The sequence below is a fragment of the Strix aluco genome, chromosome 4, assembly GCF_031877795.1.
Source record: "Strix aluco isolate bStrAlu1 chromosome 4, bStrAlu1.hap1, whole genome shotgun sequence".
NCBI classification, from domain to species: domain Eukaryota; kingdom Metazoa; phylum Chordata; class Aves; order Strigiformes; family Strigidae; genus Strix; species Strix aluco.
Genome location: NC_133934.1, coordinates 105,639,707 through 105,655,514, shown reverse-complemented (window position 1 = coordinate 105,655,514; position 15,808 = coordinate 105,639,707). Strand labels below are relative to the sequence as shown.

General features: G+C 56.8%; 1 protein-coding gene across 3 annotated transcripts in view; it reads left to right on the top strand.

The window, feature by feature from the left end:
• LTBP2 (latent transforming growth factor beta binding protein 2) overlaps nucleotides 1–15,808 on the top strand; it is a 73,850-nt gene that overhangs the window by 54,740 nt on the left and 3,302 nt on the right. Inside the window, exons 14-34 of one of the 3 annotated variants that reach the window (XM_074824732.1) lie at nucleotides 1,398–1,437; nucleotides 1,850–1,942; nucleotides 2,988–3,113; nucleotides 3,298–3,426; nucleotides 3,847–3,966; nucleotides 4,888–5,007; nucleotides 5,213–5,335; nucleotides 5,534–5,659; nucleotides 8,117–8,239; nucleotides 8,544–8,669; nucleotides 8,767–8,889; nucleotides 9,120–9,251; nucleotides 10,466–10,591; nucleotides 11,368–11,511; nucleotides 11,787–11,978; nucleotides 12,101–12,181; nucleotides 12,810–12,938; nucleotides 13,186–13,326; nucleotides 13,570–13,737; nucleotides 14,274–14,549; nucleotides 14,779–14,928. In XM_074824732.1, the coding sequence (XP_074680833.1) occupies nucleotides 1,398–1,437; nucleotides 1,850–1,942; nucleotides 2,988–3,113; nucleotides 3,298–3,426; nucleotides 3,847–3,966; nucleotides 4,888–5,007; nucleotides 5,213–5,335; nucleotides 5,534–5,659; nucleotides 8,117–8,239; nucleotides 8,544–8,669; nucleotides 8,767–8,889; nucleotides 9,120–9,251; nucleotides 10,466–10,591; nucleotides 11,368–11,511; nucleotides 11,787–11,978; nucleotides 12,101–12,181; nucleotides 12,810–12,938; nucleotides 13,186–13,326; nucleotides 13,570–13,737; nucleotides 14,274–14,549; nucleotides 14,779–14,928 (2,788 nt within the window). Of the gene's footprint in view, nucleotides 1–1,397; nucleotides 1,438–1,846; nucleotides 1,943–2,987; nucleotides 3,114–3,297; nucleotides 3,427–3,846; nucleotides 3,967–4,887; nucleotides 5,008–5,212; nucleotides 5,336–5,533; nucleotides 5,660–8,116; nucleotides 8,240–8,543; nucleotides 8,670–8,766; nucleotides 8,890–9,119; nucleotides 9,252–10,465; nucleotides 10,592–11,367; nucleotides 11,512–11,786; nucleotides 11,979–12,100; nucleotides 12,182–12,809; nucleotides 12,939–13,185; nucleotides 13,327–13,569; nucleotides 13,738–14,273; nucleotides 14,550–14,778; nucleotides 14,929–15,808 lie in introns of all 3 variants that reach the window. The other 2 variants (XM_074824731.1, XM_074824733.1) reach the window with 2 other exon arrangements.

Here is a 15,808-nt window from a genome sequence, read left to right as displayed (position 1 = left end):
TGAGTAAGGTTTGTCTTGCTACCTCTGGGTGCATCTGTGGCAGCAAATATTTGTAAATCAATTTGTATAACAAGTAGATGACAGGGAGGTGTGAAATGTGGTCAGGGAGAGCACTAAAGAGAGCAAGTAGCTGCTGCCAGAGGGAACAGCATACGAACTGCAAACCCTATCACCCTGAGTGAGTTGTCATGGCTGAAGGCACTGTGCCATGTGCCCGCTCAGCCCTTGCTAAGAAAGAGGCCATTAGCTCAAATCAACAGGAGCTGAGGGCTCTGATGCACTAGTTCATGGTCAGCATTGACTCCAGCTGGCATTTGCTGGGGCTGGCGTAGCAGCCCAGGCTGAGGCCAGAGCTGACTGAGGTGTGGGCACTCACTCCCTGCTGTCAGCCTGGCCTGACTGTAGGACTGAAGGGCAGCACAGAGCCCAGTGTCATGTTCAAGCCCAGCTCATAGGCAGGTCTCCACATGCTGGTGTGGGTGCAGCAGAAACTCCACTGGAGCAGCTGGGGTGGTGGTCTTCCACACTGCTGTGTGAATTCACCCTTTCTGATGGGAGCAGCCTGGGGACTGATTCTCTGCCCGACTCTCCTGGGGTTGGGTTTCTTTATTATGAGTCTCACTTGAAAAATGTGTGTCTCTTGACCCCTGCTGTGAATAGAGTTTGGGCTGTATCTCTCATGAGCATCTCTGTGTCCCCTTGCTATAGTAGCCCAGCCCGCAGAATGTACTTGCAGCCCCTCTGAGAGAGGGGACAGCGCTGCCATCATCACTGCTTTATAGATGTGAAGTGTCTTGCTCAAGGACACATGAGAAATCTCAAGACAGGGAAGAAATTTGAACCAAAGCTTCCAAATTTGAAGCAGAGCTAGTCTGGGTCTTATGTTTCTCAGCCACCTGTTTTCTTCATCCATTGCACAAAGGTCTTCGGAGCAGACTCAGGTTGTGCTCCAACATCTCCTTTTCAGCCATGGGTTTGCCAGGAGGGGATGCTGAGAAAGAGCGTCTAGCACCAAGCACCCTTCTAGTAGGTAGCATTCTTGAGGCAGGTCAAAGAAGTGGCTGTCCTCAGCCTTTCAGAGCTACCGGTGACAGTGTCAGTATTTACCGTGTCCGGATGCCCGATACCAGTGCCCTGGGTCTCACCTGCACGGCGTGCTGGCATGGCTTCTCTGTGGGCAGCCCCCTGGGCATGGCCAGGAGCTGTGCTTTGCTCAGGACGATATGCTCAGGACAGAGAGGCCCTGCCAGCTGCATCCATCCATGTCAGCTTCTCCTCCCAGGACAGTGTCTTGGGGAGCAAGAGGAGCCAGGAGGTGGGTGGGAAAATGTCTTAGGAATGCTGCATCCCAGCTACATGCTCATGGATAGAGGCAGTCCTATGTTTCTGTCCCTCAGGGCACTGCTGATGCCACCGCAGAGCTCCCCACACACAGAGGTGAGTGCCTGGCTGGCAGGAGGGCAGGGCAGTTGTGAGGAAGAGGACGGGGCAGCGAGGAGGGAGGAGAGCGGGGATGCTGGGAGCTGCCTCCTCTGCACAGCAGCCCCCAGCGCTGGACAGGACAGGCTCCTGGCTGGGCTGGCTGTGGGGCGGCTCAGGGGACCCCCACCATACCGGGGTGGCTGATGTGAGGCTGTAGAGATGCAAGGAGGTGGTGGATCTCCAGCAAGGTGGAGGAGGCTGTGTTAAAGAACAAGTTGATAGGGTTGCTGCAGCCACCCTGTGGCCCCTTCCCAAGGGCTCTCTCGGGGCTGTGGATGCAGGGACACCCAGCATGGGTAAACCTTGGGTGGGCACCTCTGCCTGGGATCGGTGGCTGGACCTCACATCTCTTCTTCTTCCGCAGCAGAGGAAAAGGAGTCCTGGCACAGTCCTCCCCAGCCTGGCCCCACCACCACCTGGGATGCTGTTGCTCCAACACAGATGCCAGCACAGGGCTTGGGTGCGTGTCCATCACTCTCAGAGATTTCTCTCCTCTCACTGCCTGGCACTATGGGGAAATTATGCCCAGGGGCTCTCTCCCTTCCCTAGCCTGCTTGTCTTCCCACATGCCCCCCTTGACTTCCCAAAGAAAAGTCCCTTCCCTACCACTTTGGTCTGCTACCAGCCAGGGAAAGCTGCCTGGCCATGGGAAGGCACGAGAGCAATCCCATACAGGGAGCAAACTGTTTGGCTTTCTGCATCCTTCCCCGCCTGCAGCTCACTTGCCCGGTGCAGCAGTGGCTGCCGGGTGAAGGGGATCACGCGCCCGCGCCAGTGGCTTTGGCCCTGTTCCCCCCGTGGTGTGAGCTGACTCATCGGGAAGGGGGAGCGCAAGGGGAGGCATGTGGCTCCTGGGGCGGCTTGTTTACTGCACCGGAAACAAGGGCGCTGTTGTTCCAGGGTTGCTTAAGTGTCTTGGAGCGCAGCCCCTGCCCTCCGCCGGGGGCTGGAGCACCTTGGGGAGCAGGCCTGGCGGAGGCACCTTGCTGAGGAATGTGTCTTCCTTCAATAGACTTTTGTTTGGGGTTGGGCTGGCCCCCTCCCGGATGGCTCAGTGCCCAGGGGTGTGCCATGCCCCCCTGCCCCGCCACTGCTGCCTTCACCCCACTTAGCAGGGCTGTGTGGTCAGGGTGGGGAGCCCTGCTGTCACCCCCAAAGGAGCCCACTGACAAGTGCCAGGCTCTGTTTCCAGCCCTCCTCCAAGGCATGGGGCTGGCAGGTTTCCTCACCACCTTTTTGTGGGGCTGGGGCACAGGTGAGCAGGTCAGGGGACCCCATCCCAGCTGGGGTTGGGCCAGAGGAGGTGGTGGGTTGTGCCGTGTCCTCTCTGCAGCTCTACGGGTTCAGGCTGCCTGAAGATGTGGAGGAGCAGGCTCAGTATCACTCTCTAAGAAGGGAAAAAGCAGCCTCCCAGTGTGCGGGTATGGTGCTGGGGGCACAAGGCAGACACTGGACTCCATGCACCCTTTCAGTGCTGCCTGCAGTCCTGTGCTCTCTCCTCCCAGGGATTGGCAGCTGTGCCTCTTCACCTCTCTCCTGCGGAGCTGGCGCTTGTGTGCTCACCCCAGAGGGATACAGCTGCTTGTGCCACCCCGGCTACACATTGGACCCCAGCCGCCTGCGCTGCATCGGTAGGTTGGCACCTCCTCTGCCTGCTGGGCTATGACAGACCGTTTGGTCCTTCAGGCTCCTGGAGGAAGGTTTTCTGGCAACTCTGCTGAGCCCCTGCCCACCCGCCGCACTGCAGGGCTGGCAGGGGACTGGCAGGCAGCTGCGGGTGGTGACTGCCTGTCTTCCTTCCTTGCCTGAGCACAGATGAAGATGAGTGCCTGAAAGATCCTTGTGCTGCAAAAGGTCACTGCATCAACAGCGTGGGCTCCTATTTGTGCCTCTGCTACTCTGGGTACACCCTGGCTGTCTCGGAGGGCAAGCAGAGCTGTGAGGGTAAGTGGTGTTCTCCTGGCACAGGGCTGCCACCTCCCCAGGATCTCCCCAGTCTCCTGCCCTCACACGGTCTCATGCATGTGCCCACACACCTGCACACACCTGCACACACACATGCACACTTGCACACCCTCCCTCCCCACAGTCCTGCCCACAGACAGCCTGATCCACAGGGATCACCCTCTCCTGCTCGGTCAGGGACCGGACTTTGCTCATGATGGTCTGGGCAGGCACCTGTGATGCCAGCCCTGATCACTGCCTCATGGCAAGAGGGGTGCTAGGACAGATGGGGATGGAGGAGAGCCCCGGCACCGGTCCCCTGGGCAGAGCCTGCTGCAGGTGCAGCAGGTCATTGCCTGCACCCAGCTTTCTCCAAGCTGGAGGGAGAAGACTTCAGGCTGTCTCCCTGTCTGTTGCCAGATCAAGATGAATGTGAGCAGCCCTCTACCTGCCGAGGACAGCGATGCATCAACACTCCTGGCTCCTACCTCTGCGAGTGCAAGGAGGGCTTTGCCATGGGCCCCAGAGGACAGTGTGAAGGTGAAGCTTGCTGCTCCCTGTTCCCTTGTGCCTCCAACCCACCCTGTGCAGGACTGAACACCTTCTTTCCTCACCGCTTCGTGTCTCCTCCTGGAAGGGAGAAAGGACCCCACAATGTTTGTCTGCCCTGTGCCCTCCCCAGGGAGACTGCCTGCAGGAGGGACAAGCTTTCCTGGGCAGAGGGAGGGGACTTCTTCCATGATCCTCTTCTACCTCCCCAGGGAGATCCCCCATGCCAGCTTCCCATTCTGGGAGGAGATGCTCATCCATTTTCATGCCACCTTGACTCTGTCACCAGACCCTTGTGCTGGCAAGTGGACTGCAGGGAGAGCAGGCTGCAGAGACTCAGGCCACCTGTCCCCACAGCATCCCACTCACATGGCATGACCTGGGCCCTTCAGAGCATTTGACTTTGTGAACATATGATGTGCCTGATCAAAGATCCCCCTTTCTCGGTAGCTCATCTCCAACAGAGAGTGGGAGACTATTTTAGGAGGCCGTACGGGCAACAGGCCATGCACAGAATGCTGCTCCTCCCCACACAGCCTCCAGAAAGCACTTGCCTTAAGGACTTCCTCAGCTGGAGGCTACATCCTAATCATAGTTATGAAAGTCCCTGATGAAACAGCCCTGCACAGATGTTCTCTGATCCCTTTCTCTGCCCATGCACATTCCCGACCTTGGCAACATCCTGTGGCAGTGAGTTTCATTGCTGGATTATGTCAGCCCTCAGGTATGGGTGTAGGATCCTGAGTGATAAGTGGGACTATAAGAAGTGTTGCCCAAGCCTTGCAATCTTGTTTTATCTCCTCTTGGACATCACTGTCCCCCCGAGGGGGACTCTGAGGATCCAGCAGGACATCCTGGAGAAGGCTACGCTGTTTGCCTTTGGGAGCCTGAAGGGAGTGTGTTTCTTGGCAGATGTCAACGAGTGTGTGGAACCCAGCCCTTGCCGCAGCGGGAAGTGTGTCAATACCCTGGGATCCTACAAGTGTGTCAGCTGTGGGGATGGCTACCGGCCCAGAAACGGGAGATGTATTGGTGAGGAGCTCGTCTCTGGGCAGCACCTTCGCCCCCCTGTGGAAATTCTCCCTGCAAGCCTCAAAAGGAGCAGGGGCACAGGCATCACCCTTTTTCCATAGGCAGCCAGCCTGTGTGGCCAGGGCACAGCACCCTCATGGCTTGGGTGGTGGGGACAGCTCTGAGCACCCTCCCATGCAATATTGTCCTCTGTTGTGTCATGCAGATGTGGACGAGTGCCTTGTGGAGGGGACTTGTGCTCACGGACGGTGTGTCAACCTGGATGGCTCCTTCCGCTGTTCCTGCTACCGGGGCTATGAGGTGGCACCAGATGGGAAGAGCTGCCAAGGTACCAGGGTGCCGTGGGTCCAGACCCTCTGAAGTCTCATGCACCCAGTCCAGAGGTTTCCCTAGGCTCTTCCTGAGCACTTGGCTCTACCTGAGTCCTGGCCAACACGTTGTCTGGTTCTCTCAACACATCTGCCCCTGGTCATAGTTATATCACATCCTTCCCACTCATCCCGCTCTCTCTCGTGTGCTTATGCAGACATCAATGAGTGCACAGCCCAGGCTCCCTGTCCCTCTGGACTCTGCCTCAACACGGAGGGCTCCTACTCCTGCATGGCTTGTGACGCTGGCTACACTGTTTCCAGAGATGGCAGCACATGTGAAGGTATCCCTTTCCCAGGGACAGAAGAGCAGGTGCTGGAGGGAATGAGGGAAGAGACATTGCCATAGCTGGGTTATAAGTGGTGCCTGAGGGCTTCTTTAGCCTCAAGATCTCTCTCCAACTCTTTAGCTGTCTGATCAGCAGAGAGTGTGAAGGGCTGCAAGCAGATGTCACCTAGAGCAGCAGGAAAGTGATCTTCCTCACGCAGGAAAGGGATGGGGGGGAAGGACTCATTGATGAGACTCTTGGACTAATGATGACCTGGGGGATGCTGACAAAGGCCAGAAGAGTACAGGAGGCCTGGAAACATGGGCAGAGAACCACATACAGTTGTTCAATTCAGAACTGTATGCCTGGGAGCACGTGACCAAAATGTACATTCTCAACAGAGGGAGAAACCTTGGGTCCACAGCCAGTGGAGAGACTGTGGGCGCCCAGGTTTCATCACTTTTGCCCAGCCCCTAATGTAACATGGACGTTTAAAAGGGAAGGCTTAGTTCAAGGGCTCTGCTGTCCCTGGTATGCATGGCAGAGGGTTAATACTAGCGTCGATCTATGTTGGTTGCATTGCTAAGACATGAGAGCATTCCATCCCAGCCTTACAGCCTGACTGCCCCAGCACAGGCAGGGAAACTTCCTCCCTGGTGGCTGCCCCCAGGGAATGTCTGGGCTTGAGATGGCTTGATGCAAATTCCCTGTTTGGGGCAAGGGAAGGGAGAAGGCAGAGCTGGCAAAGGTATTTGTTTAAAGATTGGCCATGTGCTGTGAATTTCTCTCTGGAGCACTGCAGAGCTCTGCAGCCTGCACATAGCTGGCAAACAGAAAATCTTGCCTTTGATGTGACTCTCAGAAGACACCCCCCCCTTCATGGGGGCCTCCAATGGGGGAGGAGAGGGAGGCTTTCCTCCCTCTATTCTCCTCTGTTTTGGTGTATGAAAAAGCCAGTGTGAAATGAGTTTATTTTCCATCTGATTTTTGGGTTCATGGTTTGATCCCTTCCATCTGCCCTCCCCCTTTCCCAAAACTCCACGTGAGCCCCTTCTCAGCCACCTTGCCCCAGCCATGTCACGAGGGCACCTTATCAGGGTTTGATACTGTTTGGGTCACAATGACCTGATGGCAGGATGGCACGTTCTTCCCTGCCTTGGCTGGTGGCCTTGTCTGTGGATCTAGGTTTCATATTTGAAAAATGATAAGGGTTTTATGATAGTTTTGTGATAAATAAACTAGGCTATGGTTCACCTCCAGAAGGATTCAAGAATATTGCTACTTGCAACCCTATGAGACTGAACAGCTGGGAATGACTTGAGGCAGTAGGGAGTGATGCTTGTTTATGCCTGTGGCTGCCCAGTGCTCTTCGAAGGGGAAGAGAAGGTCCCTGCCATGCCTTTAGGAGCTGCCAGTCTGAGGGCTTTAGCTCCTGACAGGGGAGAAGAGTAGAGCATGTCTTCTGCTGCTGCACACCAGCCCATCCTTCTGATTAGCAGCATCCTTCAGTGCTTCCCCCTACCTCATGGGCCTGGGGGCAACAGCAGTCTGCTGGCATCTCTCAGTCTTCTGTTAGAGGGAAGGTACCCCTCTCTCCTCTGCTGTGAGCAAAATCCTCAGAGTGCCAGCAGGCTCTGGGCAAGGCCTGGGGTTGTTGGGTGGAAGAGGGTTTGTGTGGAGCTTTGCAGCTCAGTCAGAACTGATGTAGACCCCTGGCCAGCTTTACTAGGGAAAGGACATTGTAGACAAGTCTGGCAGGTAGGAGAGCAGAGCCACAGAAGGTATGGCTGCTGCTGGGTTGCTTTCCTGATGTTTGCTCTTGGGCAGTTGGCTGAAGAGAGGGTTCGTCAGCAACTGTGGCTCTGCACTGGCCTCTTGGTGGTTGCTGTACCCAGTGCAGAGCTCTGCTGGAGGTGTGCACTGGGGTTAGCAGTATCCCTGTGCTCACAGAATCACCAAGTGGCTGAAGCTGGAAGGGACCTCTGGAGATCATCTTGTCCAACCCCCCTGCTCAAGCAGGGCCACCTAGAGCTGATTGTCCAGGACCATGTCCAGGTGGCTTTTGAATATTTCCAAGGAGGGAGACTCCACAACCCCTTCAGGCAACCTGTGCCAGTGCTCAGTAATCCTCACAGCAAAAAAGTGTTTCCTGATGTTCAGATGGGACCTCTGGTGTTTCAGTTTGTGTCCATTGCCTCTGGTCCTGTCACTGGGCACCACTGACTTGGTGCTGGGATCCAATTTATCCAGGTTCCTATGATGGAGAGGAGTGAAGGGTCTGATCTGACTCCTCACACCCCAGTAACAGGGATTAACTCTCCTCTCATCTCACTGTGATGGGACGGTCTGGTAGGGCGGCTTAAACCCACCTTGCAGGCCAACAGCTGGGTGATGGCTTCTCTGGGTGGGGATCTTCTCCAGTGGCAGCAAGAGCTGGGGCCTCACTCTGTGCTGTGCCTTTCTGCTTGGCAGATATGGATGAGTGTGAGCACCCTGCTGTTCAGTGCCTGGGGGGAGAGTGCAGGAACACCCCGGGCTCCTATGAGTGCCGCTGCCAGGCTGGCTTTGAGCTCATCAACAGCACTGTGTGCCAAGGTATGAACCCTATCCCTGCAGCCTTCTGGGTCCAGGACATACAGCCTCCCTATGGATCCCCGTTCTTTCTCAGCAGGGAGGATGCCAGTGCCAAGGCAGGTGATGCCACCATGCATGGCACATCCATAAGGTTGTAGCCAAATGCAGGATTACCATGGAGAGAGATCTCTGTCTCCATGGCGAGAAAACCAGGGGCCAGCAGCCCTGTGAGGGCTCCCTGTAAGAGGCTGGGGAGAGGAAATCCATGTGGCTTTGGTGAAGGATGTCCCTCAGGTGTGTGGCCCTGACTCTGCTCCCTTTGCAGATGTGAACGAGTGCCTAAACAGTGAGATCTGCAGCCCCAATGGCGAGTGTCTCAACAGTCACGGATCCTACTTCTGCATTTGTGCTCCTGGCTTCTCAAACGTGGCTGGTGGACCCAGCTGCCAAGGTGAGCTGGAGGATGGCAGGCACATACCTCAGGTCCTGCCCTCTGCTCCCTCCCCAGCTGTGAGATCCAGGTTGATGATTTTGGCCTGTTTTTGCAGATGTGGATGAATGTGCAGACAAGTCCCGGTGCTCACAAGGCCAGTGCCTGAATACAGAAGGTTCCTACAGGTGTCTGTGTGAAAATGGGTTCAAACACTCCCAGGAGACTGATGACTGCGTGGGTGAGAGCTCATTGTTGGGAGGATCAGCCCCCTGGGATTTGGGGGGATGGATGCAGCCAGTGCAGGGGGGGAGGGCAGTTCTCCTCCCAGCACCCAAAGTTGCTGGCGACTTGTAAGGAGGACTAGCAATGGCTCAGGGCCTCTGGCCAACTGAACTTGACCCAGGTGCTGCAGTGAGCAAGCAGGGTCCCCATCTGACCATCCTCATCCCCTTGCCCTCCTCTCTGCAGATGTGGATGAGTGTAAAGAATATGGGGATGCCATCTGCGGCACGTGGCGGTGCCAGAACAGCCTGGGCTCCTACCGGTGTATCATGGGCTGCCAGCCTGGCTTCCACTGGACCCCCTTGGGTGACTGCATTGGTGAGTACAGCCCCGGGTGTTCCCATCCCCACTTCTGGCAGGGACAGGGTGGCTGTGGGACATCTCTGCCAGGGCCGTGGGGGAGAAGGAGGAGGAGGAGGAAATGTATGGTTGGTGGAGAGGCAGATAATACTGAGAGTTTGTTTTCTTGGCTGAACTGCCTGCTTGTGTCTAGACTTCTCTCTTCCTGGCATCTGGAACAGACACCACATTGTGCTGCTTTCCGCTTGGGGAGAGTCCTGGGCAGGTTACAGCCATTCCAAGCTTAGGGTTGGACCGCAGCTCCCTGTGCTTGTGGGGGCTTGCTGTGCTTGCTGGGGCTGCTGCCTGTGCCAGTCACCTGCCTGGCAGGGCCAGGTGAGGGGAAAGGCTGCTGGTACAACTGTGTGCTAGGCTGGGGAGTCTGAGTTTGGAGTTCAGGCTCCAGCAAAAAGGAAAGAGCAAAGGGGTTTCTGCAGTTTTTGAGGCTCCCCCCAGCTCAGAGAAGGCTGCAGCAAGGAGGAGCTGCTGCCAGCCGCTGGGCTCTGGGCTGCACCAGGACTCAGACTTAGCATGTGGAGCTGTTCCTGGCCCTGGGAGCAGTGGGCTGTGGGCACACATCTGCTCTAGCTGCTCCAAGGAAATCTCTCCTGTGCAGCAGTAGGAGGGGAGTGGGATGCAGCCAGCAGGGCTGTAAACCTCCCTCTGTAGGCAAAGGACCCAGTTGTAACTGTCCAACCCCAGCAGGCTGGGGCAAGGCAGAGACTACTCCCTGGCACTATAGCAGTTGGAGAAGGACTAGGTCAAGAAGAACAGAGCAGGAAGGTATCATCCTAGATCTTTCTGCACTTGCCCCACACACTTCAGTTGCACCCTTGTATCTCCTGCTGATGTGAGCCTGTAGGCTCTGTGTCCCTTTAGGCCTCTGCAGGGACCTGTGCTACCCTCAGTGGCCCTGCCAGCCACCTCCCACACTTCCCATGCATTTCCCATTCCCACCCTTCTCCTGTCACTCTATCCATGTGGCCTCTTTGCCGCTCTGGATGTTGCAGGAAGCTTCTAACACACACAGTCGTAGCAGGGGAGTGAGTGGGGCAGCCAGACCCAGTCCCTCACATCAAGGGAATGCCTGCTGCATCCCCAGGTCTTGGGGACAGAGCAGAAGGGCCTGGACAGGGGGTGTTCATTGAGAGAGGTGGGGTCTGAGGCAACTCCTGCTCTACACTCTCCTGCAGACATAGATGAATGTGCCAACGAGACGCTGTGCGGGAGCCACGGCTTCTGTGAGAACTCAGACGGCTCCTTCCGCTGCCTCTGTGACCGTGGCTATGAGAGCTCACCCTCCGGGCACTACTGCATTGGTGAGTCTCCCATGGTCACTCTGCCAGTCAGTGAGGGAGAGCCATCAGCAGATGCCAGGCTGGTGTCCCTGCTGTGTGACGGCTCCCAGAGCATAGACAGGGACTGCATCTGCGCAGGGAGAATCCCAGACATGGAGTGGGCGGCTGATGGGGCAAAAACCCTCCCCTTAGCACAGCAGATCCTTGGGACTGCAAAGGACCGGGGCTCCATGAAAAAGCGAGCCATTCCCAGTGAACATGGAGCCCTTCTCCGTGCAGGTAGAAAGAGGTGCTTGGGGGCTGGAGGCACTGAAGGTGCTAGAGAGCTACTTTAATGCATGCCTGGAGAGAACAGTCAGGGTGTAATATAAGGAAAAAGGTTTTCACAATGAAGACAGGCAGGCAGTGGAACAAATGCCCAAGATGACTGTGCAGTTGCCATCCTTGGAGATTTTAAAGACACAACAAGACAAAGCCCTGTACAGCCTGGTGGGATCCCATAACTGACCCTGCTTTGAGCAGAGAGTTAGACTAGACACCTCCAGCGGTCCCTTCAAACCTGGATGATTCTGTGATCCAGTGACACACCGCAAGCTAGAGTTCAGGTTCCCTGAATCTGCTAAGAGCAGGGCAGGAAGCTCTTGCCAGACTTATGTTGAGCCACAGTGTGAACAGAACTTTCTTCCCTAGCATCTTCCATCTCCCTGCTGAAGGGTGACCCCATGCTGCAGACCACGCACAGGCTGCCCATGCAGAGTCAGGGCTCCCGCTGCCCACCGCTGCCCCTTGCTTTGCAGATGTGAATGAGTGTGAGCTGATGGTTGCCGTGTGCGGGACCGCACTTTGCGAGAACGTGGAGGGATCCTTCCTGTGCCTCTGCCCCAGTGACCATGAGGAGTACAACACAGAGGCAGGGCAGTGCCAGCCCCGAGCAGCCATGGGTGAGTAGGCAGCTAGGACAGAAGCATGGGTGGCAACTAGAGCCAGGAGCGTGGTAGCTCTGGCTGGGGTGAGGTAAAGCTGAGGGGCTGACAGGGCTGTACAAGCCCACACAGGCACGGGCAAGCTTTTGTCTGGGGAGAGCTGAGGAGCCTGAAAGTGGGGACCTGGAAAGGCCACGCTGCTGGTGATGGGTGTGCTCTGGGACCTCCTAGGTGTGGGATGCTGCGTTGGGGCACCAAGGACCCCATCCTGTCCCTGCTCTGCTGTCTTCTAGAGGGCCCTGAGACACACGCGGCCCACCTCTCTGACAGCGCAGAGCGCAAGCAGTGCTACTACCACATCAGCGACGTTCGCCTGTGTGACAGCGTCCTGGCCAAGAACATCACCAAGGAGGAGTGCTGCTGTACTGTGGGGGCAGCCTGGGGTGACAACTGTGAGACTTACCCCTGCCCCATCCTGGGCACAGGTAGGACTGTGGCCTCACCACACTAGGCAAGGCCAGTGCTCTGCCCGCCAGCTCCACATTGGTTATGCTAACAAGCTGTTCCTTTTCCTCCAATCTTCCTTTGGCATCTGCCTCCTGGCCAGTGGAGTACCAAGAGATCTGCCCTCTCGGGAAGGGCTATGTTCCCCAGGAAGATCCACTCTCAGGAAAAGTCTCTTTCACAGGTACTATCACCATTTTCTCTCATTTCTTCCAGGGGAAAGAGGGAGGGTGCTGTGCAAAACCCTGCATGGAGATGCATCCACAGAAATATCTCCTGGGGATTATAGTGGGGGATGCTAACATCATGCTGCTGCCTTCCTCCATCCAGAGAAATCCCAGACTGCCTGTATCACCGAGCTGGAAGTGCCCCTTCCTCCAGTCCTGCCTCACTGCTGGCAGTGATTCTTTCTTGGTGCAAATCTCCCATGCCCATTTCAAACCAGGGATACGTTTCAGTAAGACATAACCCTTCCAGTTACTGATCAGATCTCCCAGTGGCCAGCTGACTCAATCTTTGGCACTTCACCTCCAGGGGGTTGTGTTCTTGACCTTTCAGAAATGCACATGAATTTTCTATTTGTGAAAGTATCCTGTTCCCCATCATCCCTCCTCCTACTCTGCCTGTGGGTGCATTCCCCTCTGCTCCCAGGCATGGGGCCAGCGGGAGAGGTGGGGGGCACTCTCGGGGACCTGCCATTGATCCAGGCCAAGGTGCTGTGCCAGCTTTCTGCAGGTACAGCATCCAATCCTCCTTGCTTCCATGGCTCTTCTCCCTGAGACACTTTCTCCCTCCCTCCATCCCTCTCTCAGACATGGATGAGTGTGAGATATTTGGATCCGAGTTCTGCCGCAATGGACAGTGTTTGAACACGGTGCCAGGCTACAAGTGCTTCTGCCGTACAGGCTACTTCTATGACTCCAGCAGGCTTGAGTGTGTTGGTAAGATGGCCTCAAGGAGCAGCGGGCACCCCACTGCACACGGAGGGACAGCTGTGCTGCTGCACCCAGCGTTGTCCCTGCTGCCCACGCTACAGGGCCAGGTCTGGGTGACAGGCTTCCTGAAACCCCCCTGGGGAACAAGAGAGGAGGTGGCAAGAGCCCCCAAGGTCCCCACTTGGGCAGGGAAAGGGTCACATTACTCATGTCTGCCAGCCTGAAATGTTGCTCTGTCCTTGTGCGTGGGCAGACCAGGATGAGTGTCAGAACGAAGTGTACTGCATCAACGGCGAGTGTCTGAACACAGACGGATCCTACCACTGCTTCTGCAGCCTTCCTCTTGTGCTGGATGCAACCGGTAACCGGTGTGTGAACCTCTCCAGCAGGGCAGGTGAGCCCGAGTCCCCGCTGCAGCACACCCTTGCCCCGCACATCTCACCCCACGGCTGGGTCTCCCAGGAGGGCGCAGCGGGTGGGGGCTTGGTGCCAGGCTGAGGTGTGCCAGCACCAGCACAGTGTGCAGCCAGGGCGGTGGGGGCAGGAGCTGGGGCACACGGTTGTCCCTCTCAGGACAAGGTGGGGTGGCACTCTTCTGGATGATTTTCATGGCATCCTTTGCTTGTGTCACTCATAGATGCCTTGGAGGAGTACGAAATCCACCTGGACGTCTGCTGGCAGACCGTTGCCGACTACATCTGCCAAGACCTGCTGCATGGCGAGCAGACTACGTACACCGAGTGCTGCTGCCGGCTCGGTGAAGCCTGGGGCCAGAACTGTGCACTCTGCCCGCACAGGTCCTCCGGTGAGTGGGACAGCATGGGCAAGCATCCCCCGGCCGAGGTGGGGATGGGCTGGGCTGCTGCCGGCATGTCGTGCAGGGTCGGTCACATACGACTGCAGCAAGGGCTCCTCTTGTTGCCAAAGCCAGCCCAAGGAGTGGGTGAAACCCCCCACTTCACCAGGGTTGAGCTGCACTGGTGGGTAAGATGTACCTGAAACTGGTTTGCAATGAGTTCAAGGTGTTTGAGGTGAGGGGAGAGTTGCTCTGTGCATTCCACTGCACCTGCTTGGCTTAGGAGAGGTGAGGCAGTGGCAGCCCAGGATGAGAGCACACTGGGAATTGGGGTTCTTGCTGCTCAAGGACTTGCTGGCCCCAGACAGGAGCTGGTCTTCTCAAAGACAGGATCTTGTCAGCAAACTACAGAGCTGCAGCTTTGGAGCCCATTGAACACAGGCCTGACTGCTGACCTGGTGTGGATGCACCTTCTCCAGCCATAGCAGACTCTGTCCTCTCCTGAGCCAGGCTGCTGACCCTTCCTTTTCTCTTACCACTTGCAGCTGATTTTGCTTTCCTGTGTAATGGGGCCAGCGAAGACAGTGAGAGAGGGGCTGAGCTCCGAGAAAGACCTAGGTATGAGTACGCACCAGGCTTGGAAGACCCCCACTATGGCCTTCCCAGCCCTGATATGGGCCCCTACTACAACTACCTGGAGTCTGAGTATGGAAACCCCGATGCTGGTTTCCCTCGGAGGGAACCCAACAGTGAGTTCCGTGGCAGCCCTCTCCACCATGGCCCAGGGCGGTCCCCACCCCGCTACCTGCCCAGCCAAACTGGTGAGTACTGGGAGACACAGAGAGGTGCCTTCTCACCCGGCCTGTGTCTACGGGGACTGCCTGGCAGGTCCCACCCCAGCCAGGGCGCTCCAAGCTTGGAGCAGTCTTGGCACCTGCCTGCTCTGAGTCGGTCCTGGCCCCACCAGCACCGTCTTGCCTTGTGCCCAATGTCCCCTCCGTGGCTGGGTGGAGGGTCACCCTGCTCTGACACCACTTTGCCACCCTCCAGGCCTCTACGAGGGTTTTGAAGGGCTGCAGGCTGAGGAGTGTGGGATCCTCAACGGCTGTGAGAACGGGCGCTGTGTGCGTGTCCGGGAGGGCTACACCTGCGACTGCTTTGACGGCTTCCAGCTGGACATGACCCGCATGGCCTGCGTGGGTGAGTGCCTGCCGGGGCCAGCCGGGCTGCTCGGCGCTGCAGCTGGGGCTGTGCGGGCAGCCTGGCCCCCGCGTCCCTTGGCGGCTGCCGCTCTCTGGCGGTGCTGGCCGGGAGAGCTGCCGGAGGAGCCCCTGCTCTCCCTGGTGCTTCCTTCCCATGGAACTGGGAGGACCTTCCTGGAGGTTCAGCTGGCCACTTTCTGCTGGCACCTGGATCAGGGCACCTCTGGGCATCATGGGGAGCAGCTGATCACTCCCTTCTTCACATAACACTCTGGTACATCACCAGCCACTGTTAGCCTAGCCCTGATAAATTTCCTCTACATTCACCACTGCCCTGGTGAAATTCCTCACTTACCCTGCCCTATGAGACACAATCTCTAAAGCTTCTCTCTGCATTTCCTCTACAACCCTATGTCATGTCTCCATCCTTTTAGCAGTGTAGCTCCCCAAGCCAGCTGAGACTGCAGGCACTGAACAGAGCAGATGAAGACCCTCTTTTTCCTTAGGCATGGCATTCACCCTCTCCCAGCACCCTTATTGCACGACATGATGGTGCAGCTTCTTCATACAGAACCCATGGTGTCTGCCTCCCCAAATGCTGCCAGGCAGAACGGCTGCCTGAGCTGTTATTCCCCCTTCTGCATTTGTGTGCTCTGTTTGCTTTTCCTTGGCCATAGTGCTTTGCATTTGCCTTCAGTGAATTTTGTCTGGTTGATTTTGGACCGCTTCTCTGCTTGATGAGAATGAGTCTGAATCCCGCAAAGTGCTTGCAGTGTGGCATCACACACATACATTTTATAAGCATGGGGATTCTTCCTTCATCCACCTTAATGACAACATTTGGCTGGAGCAGGGGTCTGGACAGACCCCTGCAGACT